Source organism: Hordeum vulgare, chromosome 7H (genome assembly GCF_904849725.1).
Source record: "Hordeum vulgare subsp. vulgare chromosome 7H, MorexV3_pseudomolecules_assembly, whole genome shotgun sequence".
In the NCBI taxonomy this organism is placed as follows: domain Eukaryota; kingdom Viridiplantae; phylum Streptophyta; class Magnoliopsida; order Poales; family Poaceae; genus Hordeum; species Hordeum vulgare.
Genome location: NC_058524.1, coordinates 598,581,151 through 598,605,608, shown reverse-complemented (window position 1 = coordinate 598,605,608; position 24,458 = coordinate 598,581,151). Strand labels below are relative to the sequence as shown.

General features: G+C 46.1%; 3 protein-coding genes across 3 annotated transcripts; all 3 read left to right on the top strand.

Annotated features, from left to right (window-relative positions):
- The first annotated feature begins 741 nt into the window (after window positions 1–741).
- Window positions 742–2,504, top strand: LOC123410042 (peroxidase 70-like). The gene is made up of 3 exons (XM_045102923.1): window positions 742–1,040; window positions 1,286–1,480; window positions 1,560–2,504. The coding sequence occupies exons 1-3, from the start codon at window positions 828–830 to the stop codon at window positions 2,118–2,120; spliced, it is 969 nt and encodes a 322-aa protein (XP_044958858.1). The 5' UTR covers window positions 742–827; the 3' UTR covers window positions 2,121–2,504.
- Window positions 2,505–4,656: 2,152 nt separating this feature from the next.
- Window positions 4,657–13,203, top strand: LOC123409449. Its single transcript, XM_045102347.1, has 6 exons — window positions 4,657–4,864; window positions 4,953–5,247; window positions 10,485–11,466; window positions 11,564–11,773; window positions 11,849–12,128; window positions 12,902–13,203. The coding sequence occupies exons 1-6, from the start codon at window positions 4,657–4,659 to the stop codon at window positions 12,907–12,909; spliced, it is 1,983 nt and encodes a 660-aa protein (XP_044958282.1). The 3' UTR covers window positions 12,910–13,203.
- Window positions 13,204–23,378: 10,175 nt separating this feature from the next.
- Window positions 23,379–24,119, top strand: LOC123411578. The gene has a single exon (XM_045104545.1). It carries the CDS (start codon window positions 23,519–23,521, stop codon window positions 23,837–23,839), a length of 321 nt encoding a protein of 106 aa, XP_044960480.1. The 5' UTR covers window positions 23,379–23,518; the 3' UTR covers window positions 23,840–24,119.
- The last annotated feature ends 339 nt before the right edge of the window (window positions 24,120–24,458 follow it).

The following is a 24,458-nucleotide window of genomic DNA, read 5'->3' as shown; positions in this document are numbered from 1 at the left end:
CGCCCGGCCGCGCTCGCCCCGCTCCGCCGCGCTCGCCCCGCCCGCCCCGCCCGCCCCGCTCCGCCGCGCTCGCCCCGCCCGCCGCGCGCGCCCCGCCCGACCGCCCTCGCCCCGCCGGCCTTGCTCGCCCCGCCCGGCCGCGCTCTCCCCGCCCCGCCGCGCTCGTCCCGCCCGGCCGCGCTCGCCCCGCGCGGCCGCGCTCGCCCTGCTCGCCCCGCCGTCCGCACCAGGCCTACACAAAAGCTGGGCACAACAAATCCTGGTTAAAAGATACACATGATTGAAAAAAATGCATTTATTATCAAACTAACCTTTGCATCCAAACACCACCAAAGGCTAGAGTTAGTTCATGGTTAGACTAAAGTTAGAAACTAACTCTAACCTCTAGCCAAGTTAGAGTATCCAAACAGGGCCAATATATGAAGATAGATCAGTTTTTGGCACCTACATAGACGTGCGCTGCTCTTTGTCAATCATACTTCTTCTGCCATCCTGCAGCCCGGCCGTAGCGGCCTAACTTTGACCATCCTACATGCTCCCTCCGTTTCAAAATATAAGACCTTTTAGATATTACACTAGGAGACTATATACGAAGTAAAATGATTGAATTTACATTCTAAAATATGTTTATGTACATCCGTATATAGTTTATAGTGCAATGTCTAAAAGGTCTTATATTTAGGAACGGAGGGAGTACATCTCATGCAACTGACAGGGCACTATAAATATGCAGCTCGTGCTCACCCCAGCTAAGCAAGCTACTGAGCTATCATTACACCGAGTTTACGCACGTAGCTAGACCAATTAGTGAGCTTAGCATATCTGCCATGGCTTCCAGCTGCTGCAGGACATGGCATCTCTTGCTCGCCATCTTCCTCCTCTCCTCCGCCGCTTACGGGCAGCTCTCGCCGTCTTTCTACGCCACGAGCTGCCCGCTGCTGGAGCTCACCGTGCGCGCCACCATGGTCACCGCGCTCCTCGCGGAGCGCCGAATGGGCGCCTCCCTCCTCAGGCTCCACTTCCACGATTGCTTTGTTCAAGTAATAATTTACTTAAACCGCCCTCAAGTAGCAATCATATTTATTTACAGTTTGTGTTTTCTCAAATTTGGCTAATGCATGGAAGTTGCCTTTCGTCGCCGAAAATAAATAAATCCATATTCATGTCGATCGGTTTAAAATCGTGTGTATTATGTATGTATGAAGTAGGTATTGAGCAATAATTAGGTCACGCTTGGTTTCCTTTTCAAAGGCCAGGATTAATATACGGTGGAATTTTGATATAGGGCTGTGACGGATCCATTCTTCTGGATGACGTGGGCACCAGCTTCACAGGCGAGAAGACCGCCTTCCCGAACGTCAACTCCGTGCGCGGCTACGACGTCATCGACCGGATCAAGTCGGCCGTGGAGCTGCTCTGCCCCGGCGTCGTCTCCTGCGCCGACATCGTCGCCCTCGCCGCACGGGACGGCACGTTTCTGGTACGTACATCTACAATGGACAACTGTGTACAGATTTAATGAATACTGACAACGACGCTTGGATCGGTCATTCCTGCAGCTAGGCGGGCCGAGCTGGACGGTGCCGCTGGGCCGGCGGGACTCGACGACGGCGAGCCTGGCGGAGGCGAACGCCGACCTCCCAGGGCCGACGCTGAACCTCGACCAGCTCATCCGCGCGTTCGACAAGAAGCAGCTGACCCCGCGGGACCTGACGGCGCTCTCCGGTGCGCACACCATCGGCTTCTCGCAGTGCCAGTTCTTCCGCGACCACATCTACAACGGCACCAATATCGACCCGGCCTTCGCGGCGCTGCGCCGGCAGACCTGCCCCGCCGCGGCCCCCGCCGGCGACGCCAACCTGGCGCCGCTCGACGCGCAGACGCAGCTCGTCTTCGACAACGCCTACTACCGCAACCTGGTGGCGCAGCGAGGCCTGCTGCACTCGGACCAGCAGCTCTTCAACGGCGGCTCCCAGGACGCGCTGGTGCGCCAGTACGGCACCAACCCGGCGCTCTTCGCCGCCGACTTCGTGGCCGCCATGATCAAGATGGGGAACATCGCCCCCCTCACCGGGACTAACGGCCAGATCAGGCGCAACTGCAGGGTCGTCAACAGCTGATCAATCGCTGACATGAATCAGTGATCAACTGATCATGCTACGTGGTGATGGAGATGCCTGAAGCGTGGTTGGCTACGAATCGAAGGTAACCAACCATGCATGCATGCATGCATCATGCATGGCAGAATAAGAGCCGTTTGGTTCGATTGTTACCTTAATTTGTCTGTGCTTCATCGTCATGTAAGTTGCCGGTCTGTGCAGCACTAGCAACTCTCGAATGTGTATTTGCGACAAAACTGAGAGAAAAGAGGTGCATTTCTGTAGACGCCGATAACCACCACAAGTGTGGTATATATGATCAACTGGGAGCACACGCCCCATGACTACAGATTGGATCATGTCATCACATGCATGCACAAGTGATGAAACTGATGATGTCAGCAGAAATCTTTAATCTTTTCAGTTTCTAGAATGGTTTATCTCTTTAAAAAATCTGATTGAAAAATCATTTTTCACCATTAAATCCGCGATGAGATCTTCGAAACTATATCTCATACCGATATGTTTCGATGACTTTTTTTGAAATAAAAAGTTGTTATGTCCATTGTACATAAATTGCATTATGATAACGTTGAAGTTGCCATGATATATTTTAACTATTTTTTCTTTTATGTTTAAAGTAAATTTTAACATGTTATAAAAAAGGAATTAAGAAAATAAACTTACCGTGATGAATTACTAAAAAATTTCATGATACATGAAATAATTTTGACATAGTTCATAAGTGAAAAGAAATATATCGTCAATTACTTTAAAAATGCATGGTCAATGATTCAAATTTATCATGAACCATAAACTAAAATTGCCGTGATGAATTACTTAAATTTGCCAGGATACATGCACTAAAGATTGTCATGGTTCATACAAAAATATTTTTCATGTTGAAAATACTAGAATTGTCATGGTCAAAACATTAAAATTTCCATGATCTATAAACTCAATTTGCCACGATGAATTACTAAAAATTGCCATGATCCATGAATTGTTTTTTTGTGATTAATTACTAATAAAAATTGTTGTGAAAGTAGTTGAAATACAATGATAGCTTTAAATCTAGAAGAAAAAAGTAGATGAAACATGTCGTGGCAACTTTATTGTAAACACTATGACAAATTCAGTATAAACATCATGGCAACTTTTGGCTGCATATCAACATGGGATCTAGTTTTCAGGATCTCGTCGAGACGGATTTAATGGTGATTTTTTAATTAGATTTTCAATATAAGAGATAAAAAATCAAAAAAATCAAAAAAACTCTGCTCATGTGATATGTTTGATGTGCTCAAATGAATAGTTATAAAGATGTGTGGACCATGTTGCCTCGTATCATACGTGTGGACAGGAGAAGGTGTTCCCAAGAAGGCAAGAGAAAGCTCAAACAGCAAGACTGGGCCCACAATGATGCCAGATGTGCGGCCCGCACAGGGCCCATAATTCTGAAGGCCCCAAATATTTTAGGCGAATCTTATTCAATTTGTTTTTCATTATTAAAAACATAAAAAATCTGCATGATCTACGAATTGAACCCCAACAGCTTGTTACAAGCAATCAGCTGGACATAACCTCTAATTGCACAAGTACTTAAATTTTTTTATAGCTTGTACTTCAGTTCGGCTTATAATGTATCTTTTCTCTTTTTTCTCATTATTTTTGGGTTTCTTTAATGTGTGACTTCTTTAAAATTCGTGAACCTTTTTTAAACAGATGAACCTTCTTTAATGATTATTTTTTCTGAAATTAATGATTTTTTAACATTTTTGGTGATTTTTTTTAAATCAATTAGCTTTTTTTAAATGAAACCTATTGAATTTCTATAAGCGTACTACTATGGCAAAACAAAGTCTCAATGATTTGGACATAATAGCACTTGAGCGTGAAATGTTGGAAAAGAATGATTACGAGGATATCATTGAAGATTTCATTTTAAAGAATATTAAAAGAACGAGGATGTTCAAATAAATAGCAACCAAGAATTGGATAGTATGACTTTTTTATATGTCCAATTATTATATAAGACATTATATTATATACACTATAATTTTTTCTTTGAGATACATGTATATTATAATTGTTCGTTAGTTTTTTTTGTGAGAGATGACCCTAATTTTAGTTTCACATAGGGCCTCAGATTTTACTGCCCGACCCTGTCAAACAAGGATAAGAGCAATTCCAATGTGGCGATCCATTTCGTCTGGCGCCGTCCGTTTGGGCCGGCACGGACAAAACGGATGGCCCAACGCGCCGACCCATTTTCAAAACACGTCCGTTCCACGTCCTCGCCGACCCATTTTCGGCCTAAATTTAGGACAGAAATACGTCGGCGCGGACGCGAAGCGGATGCGTGCGCGCCTTCTCGGTGTCCGCCCCCAACCACGACGGTCAACATTATTTATGACGGCCGCCCTCTTCGGGCCCACGCGTCCCCAACCGCGGTCGGCCTTTTTTAATCCGAGCGTGCGGTGGGTTCCGCCTCAACTGCTTCCAGAACCCACCCGTCCCCATCTCGCCACCTCCTCGGCGACCAAACCCTAGCACCATGGCCGGCTTCTTCCCGCCGACGTTTTCCCGTCGTCCTCGCCAGCGTGTGAGCGTCTCGGTGCGCCAAGCACGGTGGCACTGGGAGCACCGCGTGCTGCTGCCTTACCCCCCACGTCACCATGCCGCACCACTTGCATCTGGATCCGGAGAGGATCCCGGTGTCGGCCGTGAAGCACAAGGAGCAGCGTCGTCGTGGCGTGCGCGAAGTGCAGCCAGGAGTCCCTCCACCACCCCCGCCTATCGTCACCGACGAGGACCAGGAGGTTGAGGCCGCCTACTAGGCGACGCTGGCAGTTGTTCTCCTCGACAGCGAGGAGGAAGAGCAGCGCAGGGCCGACGAGGAGGCGGCGTACCAGCAGCAGCTCGCGGAGGCCATCGCTCTGTCCGCCGCCGGCGACTGTGTCGTGCCACCTCCGCCGAAGCCCGAGCCCACGGAGGCGCGGGAGGTCTATCAGTGGACCGGCATCGTCAGCGAGTTTGTCAGTGCGTCGCCCATCTGGCCGGGCGCGACACCACAACAGGAGCAAGCCTACCTCAAGCACTGGAGGACGGAGCACCTGCGAGCGGAGCGCGCCGAAGGCCTTCGGCTGTTGGAGTTGGAGAAGAAGGCGGAGGAGGAACGACGGAAGATGGAGGAGGAGGAGCGTGCACGTGCTGCTGCGCTGCCACCACCAGCAGCACAAGCCGCGCCGACGGGACAGACGACGAAGGTGTAGGTAGTTGCGCTCTGGAACACGGCTTTTCCCTGGGCTGGCCCCGCGACTATGCTGTTCGACTCACCGGCCCCGATGACGCTGTCGCCGCCTAGGGCTGCCTAATAGTTTTAGTTTTTTTATATTTAATTAATGTAATGCAGACGTGTGGACTATCGCTGGCCTTATTGGTTGGCTTTTAATGTTCAGTATTTTCAGAAATACTTTATATATATATTTCGTTCGTCGGTAAAAATAGTTCGGGTCATCGTTGGGCGCATGCGCCGAGCCAAACTTCAAAGCGAACATTCATGTCCGTTGGACCGACCCAAATGGACAAAAAACGAACAAAATCACCGTCCGTTTGGATCGACACGTTAGAGTTGCCCTAACCTCTCGTAATGAAGTGCCAAAGATACCAGAGAGAAAAGCTCTATTCCATGTAAATGCACATGAACACAAGGATACTTCACGCATGTTTGGTTGCTCACGAGAGGTTTTTTGATTTTCTGGAAGGTACTCCCATCTTGAAACACGATCTTATACTCTAGGACGGAGGGAGTAAGAGCAACTCTAATGGGGCGACCCATTTCGGCCGCCACCGACGCCAACGAAACGCCATTGGTGACGCGAAAGGCGCACAACTGTTGGCATTCTCGTCCGCGATCGCCTACGCCGTCGGCGCAACCTCCACGGTTGTGCTATAAGCAGCGCAAGCACGCACAACCTCATAATGAAACCTCTGTTCGGCGACATACCTATGGGTCCATGGCCAGTATCCAGATGACAATCTCTTTCTTTGATCTTCAATAAATGATCATTGCATCTTCGCTTTGATCCATATGAGGTAATTCCTTTTGTGCGATTCGTTTGTTGGGATCCGATGAATTGTGATTTTATGTTCAATTATTCATGATAAATATTTGAGTCTCCTCTGAATACTTATATGATTATTATGTGCATGATTATGATAGCTTCGTAATTCTCTAGATCTATTGAAATAGTTTGGCCAACTAGATCGATATTTCTTCGGTGAGAGAGGTGCGTTGTGGTAGGTTCAACCTGACGAATTTCTATATCCCAGTGACAGAAGGGGACAAGATGAGTCTTTATGTTGTTGCTATTAAGGATAAAAAGATGATTTTTTTTTCATATTGCTTGAGTTTACTTTGCCAACCTCATGTCATTGTTCTCCATGCATTACTCTATTTTACTTAATACTCCCTCCTTTCCTAAATATAAGTCTTTCTAGAGATTCCATTAGTAGACTACATACGAATGTATATAGACATATTTTAAAGTATAGATTCATTCATTTTGCTCCGTATGTAGACTCCTAGTGAAATCTCTTAAAAGACATATATTTAGAAATGGAGGGAGTACTCTAGATGCATGTTGGGTAGCGGTTGATGAGTGTAGTAATAGTAATAGATGCACGCAGGAGTCGTCCTATTTGTTTATGGACGTGATCCCTATATACACATGATCATTGTCGTGAATATCGCGTAACTATCCGTTTTTCTGTCAATTGCCCAATAGTAATTTCTTCTACCCACCGTATGCTATTTTTCATTAGAGATACCATTAAGGAAAACTATGCCCCCCCGAGTCTATTCACAACGTATTGATAAAACCTTCAATACCTTGTTGCTATCACTTGTTTTTATTTTATCTTGATATCTATAATTATGTACACACTCACTTGTTTGGAAATAACAAGACTAGAGGATTGACAACCCTCTTGCCCGCGTTGGGTACAAGTTGTTTGTTCTTTTGTGTGCAGACGCTGAAGACGGTTGTGGTTGATATTCCTATTGGTTCGATATAGACCTTGGTTTCATAACTGAAGGAAATACTTACCCACATTATGCTGCGATAACCCGTCCCTCTTCATGAAAAAATCAATGCAGATCACAAGTATCAGTGACATGATCATCTCTCCTCTCGTCTCCCCAACAACATACAACACTTGCTCTTCCACATTGATCATCTGAAATCTCTCCTCTCGTCTCCCCAACAACATACAACACTTGCTCTTCCACATTGATCATCTGAACAGGTTGTGGATAACCCTGAATCTTTGGTTATGACCAACAACATGAAGGAACATGGTCAATTATTTTTCCACGTTGGTGTGGATGCTATATATATTCTAGCAGCCCTGTGTTCCTGAAGATCCAGACAAGTCTGGCAAATGGTGCTCTTTTCATTCGAAGCATCCAGAGAGCCTCTGTGTCGTTGCAGTTGTATATGTAGTTCAGATTGGATATCTTCTCATGCTCCCGCATAAGCATTGAAGCATATGTGATGACATGTCTGTCAACACGGCGAACAGCTCTCTTGTGCATGAAGACAATCCATGTCTCAATCACACATATCGGCATTGTTGTCTGAACTACCAGCCGCATCCGTCCATCCATAACCTAGTCCACATCGAGGGTGCGTTGAGCAATGGGGAAATTGATCGTACACCTTGCCTAACGACCTTACAATGAAACCTAACATCGGGAAGAGGGGGTGTTTCTTATCGGTATCGGAGACGAGGACGACGAGGGGGGGCATTGGCTGAGTCAAGGACGAGCATCAAGAGCTCATGCTGTCGGATCTACCGCCGTCGCAGGTGATAGTGAGGCTAGAGGAAGATGTTGTCCTAGCGGGAGCGGTGACCGAGTAAATGGGTTGGGGAGGGGGAAGGTGAGCCTAGATTTGACGTTGTGCGGCCGCGCTCGATTTCCATCTCTCGCTCCTCACTCACTTTCGCCCGCTCCTCCCCTCCTCCTCCCTCTCGCGCGCGCATGGAAGCTTGCGCCATCCTAAGGCTGGCTCGGTAGAACGACCATCTTAAGGCTGCTTTAAGTTTGTTTTATACGTCCTGTGCATTCTCAATCAAATACACATTTGGTGATCCAACTCGGTTTGGTTAGGCCGAATACGGACAACCAAGCATGCCTATACCTAAAAGAAAACTCACTATACTGCACTGTAACCATCCTCGGAAATTCGAAGGTAGGGCTTTGCAAGTTTCAACGGAGTTGGGTATGAGGCGCCGCCGGCGTTCCTCCGACTCCGAGGCAGGCCCAGGCGGTGGAGCGGACTACCTCATCACCCTCCTCGTGGATCTTCTCCTCCTGGTACTCCATCTCTCGCTATCCCCTCTCGCTTTCGCCCGCCCCCTCCCCCCTCGCACGCGCATGGTAATTTGCTCCGCTCTAATACTGGCTCGCTAGAACGGCCGTCTTAAGGCTGATTTAAGTTGCATGCGGATGCGAGTCAGTCTTGTACATTATCAATCAAATACACATTTGATGATTTAACTCAGCTTAGTTGGGCACAAAACGGACAACCAAACGCGCCCTATACCTACTAGTATTATACACGTGTGATTGCACGTCTTAATTTAAGAGGGGTATTTTGATATGAAAGGGAAACAGTGATATGTTTGCTAGATACAAAGCAAACAGAAATTATAGTGTTGTACAAATGCTGATATTAGTTAAATACTATTATCAAAGCAGCAGGTAGTATCAATACCAAAAAACTGCAAGTTCATTTTTCTAAAACTATACTCCCTCCGTCCCAAAATTCTTGTCTTAGATTTGTCTAGATATGAATGTATCTAGTCACGTTTTAGTATTTAGATACATCCATTTCTAAACAAAACTAAGACAATAATTTTAGGACGGATGGAGTACATTACTTCACTTTATCCACATTTTTCTAGTAAACCATATCGCTTGGGCTCAATCAACCCATCATGCAATCATGTGGCAACAGGGCTCATTAGGCACCATTTATGGGCTTGCATTTTTGGGAGGGGCCACGTGATAGTTCTAGAAGACAGTAGAGCTAACAACACTCTACTGTTCATGTGAATCCTGCTTATATTGGCCGTTGGATTTAGGAGACCAACGGTTATGATTGATGGTCTTAGTCCATTTTAAAACTGGTACACTATATTGTATATAAATCTATACCTAATAATAAGACGGTTATTGTTTATGTCGGAAAACCCATCGCCGCATTTTTATAAAAAAGTCCCTGTAATTTTTGTTATTCAATCCGCGGTCCATCATTTATCTGCAACGCAAAAGGAAAAAACGATTCGCAGCAAAAATTATACCCGTACGCATCGTCTCCTCCCGTCGACCCTGGGCCACCCTGGCTTGTGCCCAGGCCGCCGCCACACCACTCGCCGCCGCGGCCGACCTCAACCGCCACCGCTGCCGATTTCAATCCACCCGCCTCCGCGTCCGTACCTCTCCCGGCTCACTGCCCCCGTTACGGCGCTCGAGCGCATCGCGTCGACCCTGGTCCACCCTGGCCTGTGCTCAGGCCGCTGCCACACCACTCGCCGCCGCGGCCGACCTCAACCACCATTGTTGTCGATCTCAACCCACCCGCCTCCGCGGCCGTACCTCTGCCCGCTTGCTGCCCCCGTTTCGGCCTAGAGCACAGCTTCTGGATCAAATCAACGCGACAGCTACAGTGAGTGGGGATGATGCGTCTGCTCGATGCAGAACGGCGGCGGCGCGCGGATAAGGCGCGGCGGAGCGAAGTACTTGGAGGTGGAGGCGGGCCTCCATGGCTCACACGGGGAACTCCGTGGTTATGGCGCGGCAACAGCGACTCCTTATGGTCAGATAGAGGAGTCTAACCCTTGCTCCCCTCATCGTATCTCCTCCTCCGGCAGAAACTCATCATCTGGTGAGATCCCCTCCCCATGCCTCCAACCGTGTGCCAAGCACGGACAAGAAATTTTGTTTTGTGGGGATTTGTTTGCTGATGAATGAATGTATTGAATGTAAGATTGTATTGTTGTAGAGACAGAGAATGGAACATCACCTTCAGTTTGTCATCTGATCACACATTCTCTACCCCTTGAGTGAAATAAGATAACAGTCAATTGATCAATTCACGTAGCCTCTTTGTTTTGCTTTGCTTGTCCCGCTCAATTTCTCATCATGGTGTAATTAACAATGGACGGGTTGATTTCTCAACAAATTATGATAGGACTGACTACATTAGTTAGTTAGCTTATTATTTTAATAAATCAAAGTAATTATAAAAAGATTAAAAACGTGTGGTATTTTTTCTCCTGGTCTTTGCTAATAAATATATAAATATAATATACTAGTACAGATATAGAAAAGAAAACTCACTGCACTTCAACGACCATTGGAGATTTCGAGGTAGGGCTTTCAATGGATTTGGGTACGAGGAGCCGCCGGCGTTCCTCCGAGCCAGGCCCAGCCGGCGGAGTGGACTACCTCAGCGCCCTCCCCGACGACCTTCTCCTTCTGGTCCTCGCCTGCCTCGGCTGCGCCGCCGCCGCTGCGCGCACGGGCGTCCTCGCCCGCAGGTGGCGCGGGTTGTGGTCCTGCCTCCGCGATCTCGCCTTCCGGGACGTCGCGCTCCCGTCGCTCGAGGCGGCGCTCGGCCGCGTCGCCCTCCCCCCTCCAGCGGTCTCCCTCCTCGAGATCCGCGTCCCCGACGATAACAGGCCTCCCGCCGGCGCCGGCGTCGTCGCATGGCTGCTGCAAGCCGCCGCGCGGCTGGGGCCGGAGAAGCTCGTCTTCACTTTCCCGTTGGGCCTATATCGATATCCCAGGGAGGTTGACCTGCCGAGCTTCCACCGCGCCACGTCGATAGCGCTGGAGCGGATCCCCTTCGTCCTCCGTGCACCGGCCGCCGGGGGCGAGTTCCCCGCCCTACAGACGCTGTCCCTCAAGGGCGGACAAGTCGTCGACCTCGGTGCCTTGCTCTCCCTCTGCCCATACCTCCGTGTGCTCAGGCTCAAGGGCATTTCGCCCCGCGACTACTCGACGACGACAGTCCACTCGGCGTCGCTGCAGGAGCTTGTCATGGAGGACATGTGCACTTTCCGGACACACCGAGTTGACATCGTTGCTCCCATCCTTACGCAATTGAAGCTGCACTTATTGACCAATGCGCAGGTGAGCATCTCCATCTTTGCACCAATGATCGAGAACGTCTCGTGGCAGTGGAGCTATGGCACTGTACGTATTGGGTCTGGTCATTGGACCCTCAAGAAGCTGAGCCTACAGACGGCAGAGACACAGGGACAGCTCACTTCGTTGCACATTCATGCCCGCTATGTGTGTGTCCTCTCCTCTCCTCTCCTTTTCAATTTACTGAAATAGCCGGCTAAACTAAACTTTATGAATGATGCAAATCTGCCAATTTCCTTTTCAGAGACGGTATATCTTTCCTGGTCAAGAGGCCAACTTTGCACAGGAGATCGAGAAGCATATGATTGTCAACTTTTCTATTTTGGACTTGGACCTACATCTGACAACCAAGGGCCATGTTTTTGGAGCATTTGTGTCGCATCTTCTTGGGTTGAATCGGATCCGTAGTGCTATACGCAGGCTTAAGGTCCTCCGAGTTCGACAGGGATCATGGGTAAGGCCCCCCTCTGCTTATATATCTCAATAATACATTTCGTAACCATTCACATCTTTTGTTTGGTACTATTAGGAGAAAGATGTATGCGGTGCAGTATGTCCTTGTCAGCCTACGAACTGGAGGACCCAAATTATCTCCTTGACTGCTCTTGAAGAAGTAGAAATACATGGCTCTGAAGGAGAGGATCATGAGCTTGATTTCTTGAAACTGGTATGTAGTTGTGCACCAATGCTTAAAAAAGTGATTGTGAAGCTGTCAGATGAGATCTCGTCAACTGATGACACAAACATGAAAATATGCGACATCTTCAGGGGGTACCCTTCTGTGAAATGCAATGTTTATCTTAGCTCTGGTAAGTATATGTTTTACATGCTCTTAGATGCAACAAGAATATAAAGTCCAACTGTCATGATTTTCATCTTGTGCAAAATCTCTATAGTTATTGCAATGTGCCGTTTACATGCCAATTATAATGTCTGGCTGTACATGTATCCAGTTATCACCTTAACATGCTACTCCCTCCGTCCCAAAATAAGTGTCTCAACTTTGTACTAGCTCTAGTACAAAGTTGTACTAAGCTTGAGACACTTATTTTGCGACGGAGGGAGTATTGTTTTATTGATAGACAACAATATTATGTCAATGTGTGTTACAGAGAAATATATGCTTTCTTACTGCTGAATTTGTGTGCACATTCCCTTGTATTTTTGTAAACTGAAGCTGAATGGCGGGTGGGTGAAAGTATTTGAAACTATTTATGTAGACTTCCTTACCTTAGTTGACATTTTGCTTGATGTGGTCTTATCTATTAATCATACCCTTCACTTTTTGCATCTGTACTCAATAACCAAAGGAAAGTTTCTTAATTAGCTGAAGTTGGTTCTCTGCTTCAATTTCATTGGTCTTTAGGTTTGGCTGCCCAAAAGTACTTTGTTCCATTTACGTTCTGTTGAGCGAGTACTTTGCTAACTTTTGTCTCTGATGTCAGCATATATTGTGATCTACTCCCTCCGTCCCAAAATAGGAGTATTTGCTAGTAACAACAATCTTCTACATACAGCTGAATGACTATGTTTGCATGTTGTGATACTAACTGGAGCTTGTTTGAATTTGCCTCCACTGCAGAGGATTAATGCATCACAGCCAAAATTGCCCGCGGGCATGATTTTCATCCTTACAAGGACAAGATCATCCTTCCCCATGCCGGATATCTCTACATATTAGTTGGTTTCAGGATTTTGGTTGGTTTCTTGGACCCATAAAATGAAGTGTGGTTTCGGCGGTGCGCTGCTGTTATAGGCTCGGAGTGTTTGCAATCTTAGTTATATTTGGTTGCCCAAATTATTTTGTTGAACCAATGTATGTCATGTTCTCCAAGTGAGTCTATTAACCCTATGATTTCTGTTGAATTTGACTGTTTCGTTTCATTTTGGCTTCTTTGCCAAAAGTATACCCAGCGGCAGAGAGTGTTGATGCTTGGTGATCAACCCAACACCCTACCTTATAAAATTGTGGTCACTTTCCTCTCGTCTCTGAACTACTGGGCCGCTTTGTAAAGTCTGTATTGACTCGCCCCAGTTTGCTGCAGCTTTCACTTTGTGAAGTCAAAGACTGTCTTGAACAAACCAAAGCCTTCTTTTTTTGCGAGTCACCTTCTCTGTTTGCTGTTGTTTGATGGTGCCATGTGTATATCATCTTGATTGATGTAGTACCAGCAAGACAAGCTGAAAGGTTTTGATTGAGGTCCATATATTGAGCCACAGATGAATACCAGTTCTCTCGTGCCCAACTGAATTTGTAGGAGATGGCAAATCTTTATATTGCCATTCTTGAACTGTTTATATCTTTCTCTGTAGTTAGGCAGATAGTAGGTCTGCTCTTAACATGCTAGGGCAGTTTTCCATTGTCAGCTAGTACTAGATCATTGCAGGATATGCAAGAGGAATTGAACTGAAGCGCCTTAGACCATCAGCCCTCGAGTCCCTGTCTGAAAACTTGAAGCAGCACCATACGTGCATTCTCTGAACAGCTCAAGTGCTAGAATTAGATACTCCGACAGATTCTTTATTACTTTTGTGTGGGAGAAAGGGACTTTCATTGCTCAAGGTTGATGATTACTCGGGAGAGTTCCTCAGCCAGCCATCACAACGGCGATAGTGAGTTCTCCCCACAACGGCGATGGTGTGACTAGCTAGCTACGTTCCCAGCCATCACATCAACATGCATAGCTACATAGAGACCTGCAAGAGAAAAATAGACGTACGTACGTGAAGCAAAGTTTGCACTTGCACGAATATTGAACGGAACGGACGATTACTGACCACCGGCAGGTCAACAACAGTTAGGAATTAATATATAAATAGCGCCTATTAGTTTTGATCATGTAAACTGGGGATGTAGCTCAAATGGTAGAGCGCTTATATATGCTGATAAGAGGCAGGGGGATCGATACCTCCCATCTTCAATTCAACTTTCTTTTACATTTTTTGTTGCTGAGAAAAATCAAATTTCTTTCATTCTTACTCCAATATAGTTACCGGCCCACAATGACCTTCTTTTGTTGTTGAGATTGAGAGAAATAAACTTTCTTTTACTCCTGCTCCAATATACTTACCGGCCCACAGTGACCTTCTTTTGTTGTTGAGATTGAAAGAAATCAACTTTGTTATACTCTTACTCAAATATAATTACCGGCCCACAATGACCTTTCTTAGTTGTTGAGATTGAGAGAAATCAACTTTCTTTTACTCTTACTCAAATATACTTACCGGCCCACAATGCACATATAGGCCTAACAGTGGGCCCATCACGGACGTTTAATTCACGCCTATCAAATTTTATAAAGTTCCATCATACACTTTTTTCGATAATAATTTAACTGCAAACTCATATTTGATGCATTATGCGGAAACCCTCGGGTGGAGCTGTCCATTTAGCGCTGTGTGTTGTAGTTGATTGTATCGAGTGTTCATCTTTCTCTAAAAATATATGAAGTGAAAGGAAACGGATAAAAGTTGTAAATAAAAAATAAAACCGAAAAACCTGGGTGAGAACCTTCCTAAAACCAGGAAAACCAGACTAAACCTCCCCTAAATAAGAAGCTAATTGGACCGGCCCACTCGCACGCTCATTCGCTAATATATGTCATATGTCGACAACTTGTGCAACGGGGGCAGCAAATAGGAAATAGCAATTTAATCTCTCCCCTATTTTTTTAATTCTCTTTAAAATATTGATAATTTAATTTTATACAGAATTAGTTGCCGTCTTAAAATAGTGCATAGTTTGTATTATTATAAAGTTTGCACTTGGGAGATAGAATGGAATGGACGACGGTTGTGCGGCAGGTGCAGCCGTGCAGGTTAATCATCAATAGCAGCTATTCAAATAAATATCCTAGATTAACTTAGATGATAAAAAAATGGGGATGTAGCTCAAATGGTAGAGCGCTTTTATATGCTGATAAGAAGCAGGGGGGTTGATACCTCCCATCTCCAATTCAACCTCTTTCCTTCTATGCAAACAATTACCAGGGAATAAAAGGCAAGGACTTGAATCTGGAAATTCCTCGGGCCACAATACAAATATAGTCCTAACAGTTGGACACTCCAATTCAACATTTATCATTTTATGCAAATAATATATTTATTTTGAGAAACTTGAATGCAAATAATTACCAGGGAATAAAAATCAAGGGCTTGAATTCGCAAATTCCTTGGGCCACAATACACATATGGACCTAACAGTTGGCCCATGGAGGAGGTTTAATTCGTGACTATCTTATTTTATGAGTTTCATCATTGATTTATTTTTCATATTCAGAAGTTTCATCATTGATAATATAATTGGGAGCTCCTTTTTGACTCATTCCGCATCAAAATGACGATGTTTTGCACATGAGCTCTAAATAGCAAGCTCTCAGGTAGCTGAATGTATCTAGTGATCTTCTTTCTCTAAAAAAAATAGCAAGTGATTCCTCCGGTTTTTAGATTTGTTTTTTTCGTTTTACTAGATTTCAGTGATTTTTGTATTGATTTCTATATTGATAAGTGAACATATATAATTTGTAATTCCGTGCCATAAAGAGTTTTCTTATTCTTCTTCTTATTATTATTTCAAAAAAGTGTGATATTTTTATGTTTTTATTTTCAAAAAGTGAACAATTTATGAAACTGTTGTGAACTTTTTCATAATCATTAACATTTTTTTCATTTTGAACATTATTTTAAAACCACTAATATTTTATTTCAATATGTGGACATTTAATAAGCTTCAGGAACTAATTTCTTAAAATTATGAACAATTTTTGAAGGAAGATTGATAAAAATCGGTAGAGTAAAACAATGAAAAAATGATAAAACGGGGTGAGAACCGTCCTTACCAGGAAAACTAGACTAAGCCTTCCAAAAACTAGTACATGTATGCTATGGGCGATATGTCAACTATTTGCGCAACGAGCATCAAATAGAAAAATACCAATTTAACTCCCTCTTTAAAAAACTATTTAATTCTCTGTACAAACTTTGATAATTCACATTTATATAGGACGAACGGTATGTTAAAATAGTGTAAATTTTATATCATTATATATGTTTTGAAATGTGTTTTCATAGTCTATAATAGTTATTACACTTGAAACAACTTTTTGGCAGAGAAAAATATGTTCTAAATGTTGCCCCAAGAGGCATCAATGTCATAAACCATCGTACCTGTTGCATGCACATCCGCTGCTAAGGGATAAATAAGTATCATGTACAAGTATTAACCAAAATGATAATTTTATTTTCTGAACATGTGTCCCATGAGCACGCCACTCAAGGCTTATCGTATTTCATTAGCAGGCAAGTCGAGCGCAACTCCTCCTTTCTCCTGGTTCCTCCCTCTACCTTAGGCTTACGGGTCTTTACAGGGGTAGTATATGCTTCTTCCAACTAATTAACACCCCAACAATGCTACACGTAAGGACATTTAGATAAGCTTACGGGTTGTCTTTTTAGTTGGTAGATTTTTTTTTTAAGCGAGGAAAGCCTGACGGCTTTTATATTGCATTGGGAAACACAGTTACAACATTTGCTAGTGTATCAATAAGGAAATCGAAAGGCTCCTCCATCCACTTTATAGTCCTAGTGAGTTCAGCAAATCTAGCTAGAGTATGATCTACCATATTTGCTTCCCTTGGGCAGAAAGCAAATTGTATCAGGGAGAAGTTCTTGACGAGGAAAGAGCACTCTTCATATAATGCCGCCGCTGGACCTAGTGAATTGCCGTCGAGTAGCATGGTGTCAACCACATCCTGGCAATCAGATTCCACAAGGAGCTGCTGTACCCCGACCTCACTGGCCAAAAGTAGTCCATCTCGCAACGATCTCGCTTCTGCTGAACTGGCATCTTCGGCAAAGGGTATATCGCTGCATGAGCCAGCTATGAAGGCCCCTTTGTTTGATCGCAACACTGCACCGGTGCTACCTCTCCCCGAGTCTGCCGAGAAGCCAGCATCCACATTCAGCTTGTAAGTACCATCAGGCGGCCGTTGCCATCCATGTCGAACAACACCCGGGGTCCTCTTCCTCGCCCTTACAAAGTTCTTCACCGGTGCCGATATTGCACGTGCCGATCTTGGTGGATCAGCAACATGTCCCCCGTGAGTAAAACTCCTCCTTTCCCACTAGACATACCAGACATGTCCCAAGTTGGTAGATTTTAATTGGATTAGGGGTGAGTGAAGGCCCCACCCGGGTGAAAATCAAGGGGGCGGTGAAGAGTAGTTTAGGAAGAATCTGTAAGCTTATGTAGACGTTCGTACGCATAGCATTTTTGTTAACACCCCCCTCCCTGCCCCCTGATTTTTAGGGTGGGCTGATTTTTTTCAAATGCCCAAGTGCCAAATGGATCAATCCCATAAAAACTCCGTGCATGTAGCTTTACTCCCTTCTCTTTCTTCATGCCACACATCTCCATATCTAGTTAACCCTGTACAACCACCCCTTAAAAAAAAGTAAACTGACATGGTGACGTCTTTCCCCTCCCCTCATCTCTCTCGGTCCTTGCAAAATCTACCTCCATATTTCACGCTGTTTTGCTTCGATGTCATTGTCATCCCCACTATGTTACTATGCCAGCATGGACACATTATTTCACATATCTCTGCCATAGCTCACACGCTATCTCGTGATATATGGCTACTCATTAAGCCCCATGCCATTAAATGCGTAGTGTTAAGAAGCTAAATTTCAAGTTTTGAACCTTTTGCAGAAGTAAATCGAGATTTGACCCTCGTTTGTAAAAATTTAGGGATCTAACCATTTTTTTTCTATTGCCAGTCCCCATGACAATAGGGTTACACGTCCTACCGCAAAAATTTCTAAGTTTACGCGGACTCATCCTACCGCCAGGTACCTTGACGATAGGCTTGCATATGTTACCGTCAGCACCTATTGCGGTAGGGGTGCACCGCTGACGAGGCCCTTTTTCCTACCGCCAGGGACCTTGACGGTAGGATGTTATACCATGCCGTCATGGGGGCCGACAGTAAGAAAAGGATCAGATCCCGGAATTTTTGCAAACGAGGGTCAGATCTTGATTTACTTCACTAAAAGGATCAAAACATGAATTTTTGACGTGTTAAGATGGTAAGGTAATTGTGTAGGATCTAGTCGATTGGACCTTTGCAACCATAAAATGTGTAGGATCCGACTTTAGGTGAGATCATGAAATCATTAAATCAAATGCAAAACATGCTCAAACATACACAAAATATGTGCACACAAACATACACAAAATATGTGCACACAAACATCAATTACTATTCATCCCAAGTTGGCACTATTAACATTCAAAATTCTTTCGATATTCTCTAACTATAAATTAAGTTTTTAGTTGATCATTTTTAGTTGTAGAAATACCCCACAAGGGAATCTCCAATGCTAAACATCACAATGGAAATTGCATCTATACACGTACGCGTATGGTCGTGTCTACGGATAGTAATACGACGGATTTCAACAAACCGAACGAATAACATGCAAACCCATGACATGCAAAACTGAATTTCATCTAAACCATAACACATTCATCACAATTTTGACACATTTCACTGAACAAAAGCGATTGGACCTAAAACTAGTCTAAATCTAAGGCAACGAGTGCCCTTCAAGCCCTTGATGTTCCCGTGTGTGTGCCCTTGTCGGGCGGTCGTGTTCATGTCTGGCAGCCGGTTGAGCCCCTTGAAGTGTAGGTGCGATCGTCTGTGAGGAACAATATGACATGGTACATCGACTGGCTCATGAGATTCAAGGCCTTGTCGTCTCTCATGCCCTACTACTCCTCGTTGGAGTATGTGACCTATCCGTCGACGGTGGGCGTGGATGCGGTGACACATTCGTTGTGCCACCGACGCCAACAAAACATCGTTGGCGGCAAGAAGAGCGTTCAGCTGCTGGCGTTCTCGCCCGCGGTCGCCTACGCCGGCAGAGCAACCTCCACGGTTGTGTTACAAGCAGTCAAACACGCACGACCTTATACTATGTCCGCTGCCCGACGACCAAGTTGGGGTTATCCATAGCCATGGCCGAGACGACTTCCTCATCGTGTGCTCGCGATATATTTAGACCTCTTGCAACTGATGCTACTCGGGGAGGGAGAGGTTGTACCGGTGCTCCTCTTGCGCTTGCCGGAACACTAACAACAACGCCGATGCTGGCTGCTCCTCCGCTAGGGATGATTCTATTCTCGTCTCTCCCGATAGGGGGGGGGGCGTTGTTGGTCTAGGTCTAGTGAGGCAACAAGGTGCATGTGTGCCATCGTGTCGGGACGAACGAGCCAGATAACGATTTTAAAATAATACAAACGCAAACGCTTATAGATACACACGTACACTCATTGTTGTGAACGCATGCACGCACTCTATCCCTATAAGAGCAACTCTAGCAGACCCCGCGTTCGTCCGGCCCGCAAAACGTATTTGCAGTTCGCGTAAAAACGTCTATGCGGGTCGGCGCGCACGGACGCGGATACAGACCCCGCATAACGGACCCGTAAAAGAGTATATTCGCGGAATATGCTTTGGTGGGGAAAGCGCGGGCTGAAATGTCTTCCCACCAACCGCTTTCGCTCATATGCGGGGCACCGCAACGGAGAGGTGGAAACCCGCGAATACGCGGGTTGGGGCCGAGATTTTGCCGTGCCCCGCAAAAATATTTACGGCCGGGGCGGGATGCGAGGTCTGATCGGTCAGGTTTTTCCGCCCCGACCCGCATTTTGGCGGTTATTTTCTGGATTGGGGCGGGATGCGGGGTCTGCTAGAGTTGCTCTAAACACCTTCGAGTAACATAACCTACACATCAGTTTTAGATTGACGAAGTCACCACATATACCTTCATAGTCAACGAAAAATGTTTCCTTCTAATGAAATGCACATCGTTAAAATGCCTGAAATAAATCTAGAAAAATACGATCATCAACGTCGAATTTAAGACTTAAAGCCTGATGGATTGGTTATATCACAATGAACCTAACAATGTGAACTACGCTCAGACATCGATGGAATATGATGTGGTGCAGAGAGTGTTTTTGAAGAAAAATTAGTTGAGGACATCTGTTTCCCCTTCTGATGGTCCATAAAACAGAACCGCGATTGGCGATTGAGCCAGACGAGGGATGAGGAGAATGCTGAGTAGGGTCATGCATTCAGCAGCCGTGTGTCGTCAGCCATGAGCAACGGATGTGCGTGCGTGCGTGCGTGCGTGTGAGGGGCCTCTCAGAGAAAACCATGTGTGCTCCCACTGTTTCCACATGGCCGATCTGACGAGACTGAGAATGTACAAGATCGATGCGTGCGGCCACATGGACCCGACGTGTATATTCCCTGGCGGCTCGAGATATGCTGGCAGTGAGTGAAATTGGCATGTCGCGCTGACCGGTCAAATTTGTATGGCGAGGAAGTACGTGGATCTGCTTCTTCTCGGAAAAACCGTGGGTGCGCACTTGTGTCGCACGTACACTGCATATGCCGTCGTTTAGAGCATGTGCAGCCCTGCTCCCCTCAAACTCCCGGACAGGCCGACCAGTCATCATAAAAAAGCGATTCAAGCCTCAAGCAATCAGGTTGACCGACATCCCTCATATTTAGCCTAAATATAAAATGAATATAAAAAAGATCGGACACGTCCGTCACATCGGATCCAACATCCCAATTTTATTGTAAATTGCATCAAATCCATCCAGCAAAACTGTCGGATCCATTTTCTGTTTTTCTCTCTTCTTCCTTTGCGCGTCGTCCGTCTCGTAGCTTCATCGCCGCGCGCACTCTGTGTTTTTCCATTTCTTTTTGTTTTTTGGTTTCTGCTCTTTGTTTTATTCTGTTTGGGCCAAATCCTAAATTCCAAAACCCTGAAATAATTTATGGGATATAATCTGAATATTTGAAAGTCCCACAAAAAGTTTCAGCAATTTTGGAGCAACTAAAATAATTATAGTCCTTTATTTGTCCTTTTCAGCAACTTTGCTGATTTATTGAAAATGTCAAAAGGGTTGTTAAAAAGTATATCACGATGGTGGACATTTTTGAAGGCTATTTTGGTTTCATTATAAACACAATTATTGAAATTGGTTTATTCAAGTGAAGTTCTAGGGTTTGTTAATCTTCATTTCAAGTTTTATAATTTTTTTAACATAATGCAACATTCATGCTAGCACAAAAAAGGGGATAAAGTAGGGATGTGACAGGTGCTCACCTCTTCGCCTTGCCTTTCTCAGGCGCTCTCGTCTAGTGGTTAGTGCCTTCGGCGTTCTTATTGTTGTGGGCTACGGTTTGTGTCTCCTTTAGCTTGCTTGGTGTGGTGGTTATGTTCGTTGCCTCCTTCTTCTTATTTGCTCTAGAGGGAGTAATCCCCACTTCGCTCTCGGTGCCGTCGACAAGCTCTTTTCATTTGGCGCGACCCTGTCAAGCCTTCTATTAGGTCCCAAGTTAGAGCCTTTCTTCTGTGATCTTTTTATTTTAGCCTTTCTTCAACACCATGTATCTGCTGCTTTGGGGTTGCATCCTCAATTTCTTTGCTTGTTTATGTTCTTTGTAACCCGTTGTAATTCTGACCGGTTGATGCTTTTGTTAATTCAATGTCGGACAAGGTTCGAGCGTTTTTTCAAGCTTGGTCTATGCCTTTACTCTAAAAATTACAAACACGATGTAGAGACTCCGTACGTAGGCAAGCAAACAATATACAAACATGGTGTTTTAGTATGTATTCTTCCAACCGGTCTCCAGTCTCCAGTCTCCACTCAGGCTGTCTCATTTTTTCGATGCAACCACCTTAGAATCGGTGCAAGTAACGGAACAAGTCGTTTGAAGTATTGGAGCCGCAAAGACGGACATGGAACATGATGGGGTTGGGGCGCATGGCCGTAAAAGCATCTCGAGCCGTTGGAGTCCTCAAAAACACCATCGGAGGCCAAAAGCTTCAACCGATGATAAAAGGGATGCATCTTCCGAGCCACACCTCCATCTCAATCAAAAATTTGTAAAGAAAATGATAAAGTGGGTCAAAAAGAGAACACATGGAAATACATGAATCGTCGAAACTTCAGTCAGCGCCCCAAGACCCCCAGCGCACCGGATTTCACCTGGATATGGTAGCGCTATTTTGACCTTCCAAAGACGCTGTGGATGTGGTTGGACCATTTTTCGGCCAAAAAGCACCCTGAATTTAATACCGAATGTAAAAAGGTGTCCTGAGGATCCCGCGTCTGAAGTTGCTCTAACGTCCGTTTGCATCGATCGGACGTGCCACCCTTTCCTCGGACGCGAGTGCGGATGCAGAGGCCCCGCGGGACACGGCCGGCGTGGCTCCGGCGGGCGCTGGCTCGCACGCACCGCCCCACTGCCAATTGCCAACCGCCGTCTCCCCCCTTCTCCGCCTCGGTCCGAGCAAAAGGACGCCCAGCTGTTCTATTTTCTCGGGCTTCGAAACCACTCTGAATCCCTCACATGCATCGGCAAGGCAATGTGCATGCAGGTGCATGCTTCTGCTTCTGCGCCTCGTCCCTACGTACGCCTAGCTACTTTTATTTCATGGGTTCCTGCTGCGTTTGTACTAAAATAAAATGTAAACCCTTCTTGTTAGGAAATGCTGAATAATAATCGAAGCTTTGCTGCGGGCTGGCCGGCCGGCTATCTTGCTGCAGTGCTGCTCACACACATCATCCCTGGAGCTCATCAAGCTAACTGTTCCCTAATCATCATACTATAGTGTTAGCTACACTAACAAACTGACTAGGTTCATCAGTTAATAATTCTCTTTTGCAATCAAGAAAGCCACTCACTAGACTACGTATTGAAGTATACTAGCTAGCTAGGTAGAGTAGATACAAAGAGGAGGCTCGTGGGTTATCCTTGTAGTTGAAGCCACTTTTGATTAGTTTATCATTATCATCCTACATACAATAATAAACCAAGAAAGAACCACACCTACTCTACACTGGCTCCAGCAGAGTGTACTTTTCTATACGCGCTACGTTCGAACCACATGGGAGAGTGGGGAGACGCGAAACCGCTCCCCACCGTTACCAGGCACCACCACCCCGCTCCACTCCACCCCTCTCCCCACACACTGGCGGATCAGCTCGACAACTCCTATAAATCGGCGCCACCAACGCCACGGAATCTCCCACCTACGCCTCCAACCACCGTCCACCAAGATACATAGTACATTCTCCCGGAATCAACCGGAGCAGGAGCGGTCGATCGAGATGGGGGATCAGGGCAATGCATCCTCGTCATCGTCGTCGTGCCGCGGCCGGCGAGGCCCGGCAGGGTTCGGGCTGGCGCTGGCCCGGCTGGTGCGGAGGATGCGGAGGCGGAGCAAGATGCTGGTGTGCACGGCGGCTCCCACGGGCGCGTCGTCACGGTGCCGCCAGTACGACCCGCTCAGCTACGCGCGCAACTTCGACCGCGACGGCTTCGGCTCCGCGCTGGACGACGACGTCTCCGGCGCCGGCCACGTCTCCCACCACTACACATTCGCCTCACGCTTCGTGCTCTCCTCCTCCGTCGCCCGGCAGACGCAGTAGGAGAGGACGCCCGGCCGGCCGGCGAGCGAGCTGGTCGCAACTCGCAAGTAGCACTAGCGTAGCGCAGTAGCCAGAGCTGCTCTGTTCTTTGTTTCGTTCTTTGCCCCCCGGCTGCAGCCAGCGGAGCGGAGTAGCTCTAGCTGGTCTGCGTGTTCATATGTGGGGTCGATTTCCGGGCCGGCCTCCTTGTCTCCTAAAATCTGTGGCCAGTGGAGAGCTGCAGGAAGATTAGCCAAGTGGATGAAATGCTTTCAAGATATAAAAGCAAGCATTTCTTGAATTTCTCGGCCTTTTATTTCCTTTTCTATTGCTCCTGATACTGATCATATCTTGAATCTTGGTACGCCCTTTGTCGAAAAAAATCCTCTCTCTGAAACTATGCATCGAGGGAGGCTGGCATTGCATCAAGTGATCCAGAGTATTTGGCAGTAGTACAATAATTATTGCTGCCGCCGAGGATGCAGTTTAGGCAATGTTCCAATGGGAGTAGGACGCGCCGTGCCCCACGGGTGGTGCCGATCAGCGGCGGTCTTCGTTATCTCACCGATCTCGCATTGATTCGACCAGCAAACGTTGCCGGGGAAATAAACACGAGTGCAGGTTTCTCTATACATGATAT

Coding starts and splice junctions, on each gene's coding strand:
- LOC123410042 (XM_045102923.1), top strand. CDS start 828: ATGGCTTCCAGCTGCTGCAGGACATGGCATCTCTTGCTCGCCATCTTC. Junction 1,041..1,285: donor TCCACGATTGCTTTGTTCAA/GTAATAATTTAC, acceptor ATTTTGATATAG/GGCTGTGACGGATCCATTCT. Junction 1,481..1,559: donor CACGGGACGGCACGTTTCTG/GTACGTACATCT, acceptor TCATTCCTGCAG/CTAGGCGGGCCGAGCTGGAC.
- LOC123409449 (XM_045102347.1), top strand. CDS start 4,657: ATGGCCGGCTTCTTCCCGCCGACGTTTTCCCGTCGTCCTCGCCAGCGT. Junction 4,865..4,952: donor GTCGTCGTGGCGTGCGCGAA/GTGCAGCCAGGA, acceptor CGACGCTGGCAG/TTGTTCTCCTCGACAGCGAG. Junction 11,774..11,848: donor GAGTTCGACAGGGATCATGG/GTAAGGCCCCCC, acceptor TGGTACTATTAG/GAGAAAGATGTATGCGGTGC.
- LOC123411578 (XM_045104545.1), top strand. CDS start 23,519: ATGGGGGATCAGGGCAATGCATCCTCGTCATCGTCGTCGTGCCGCGGC.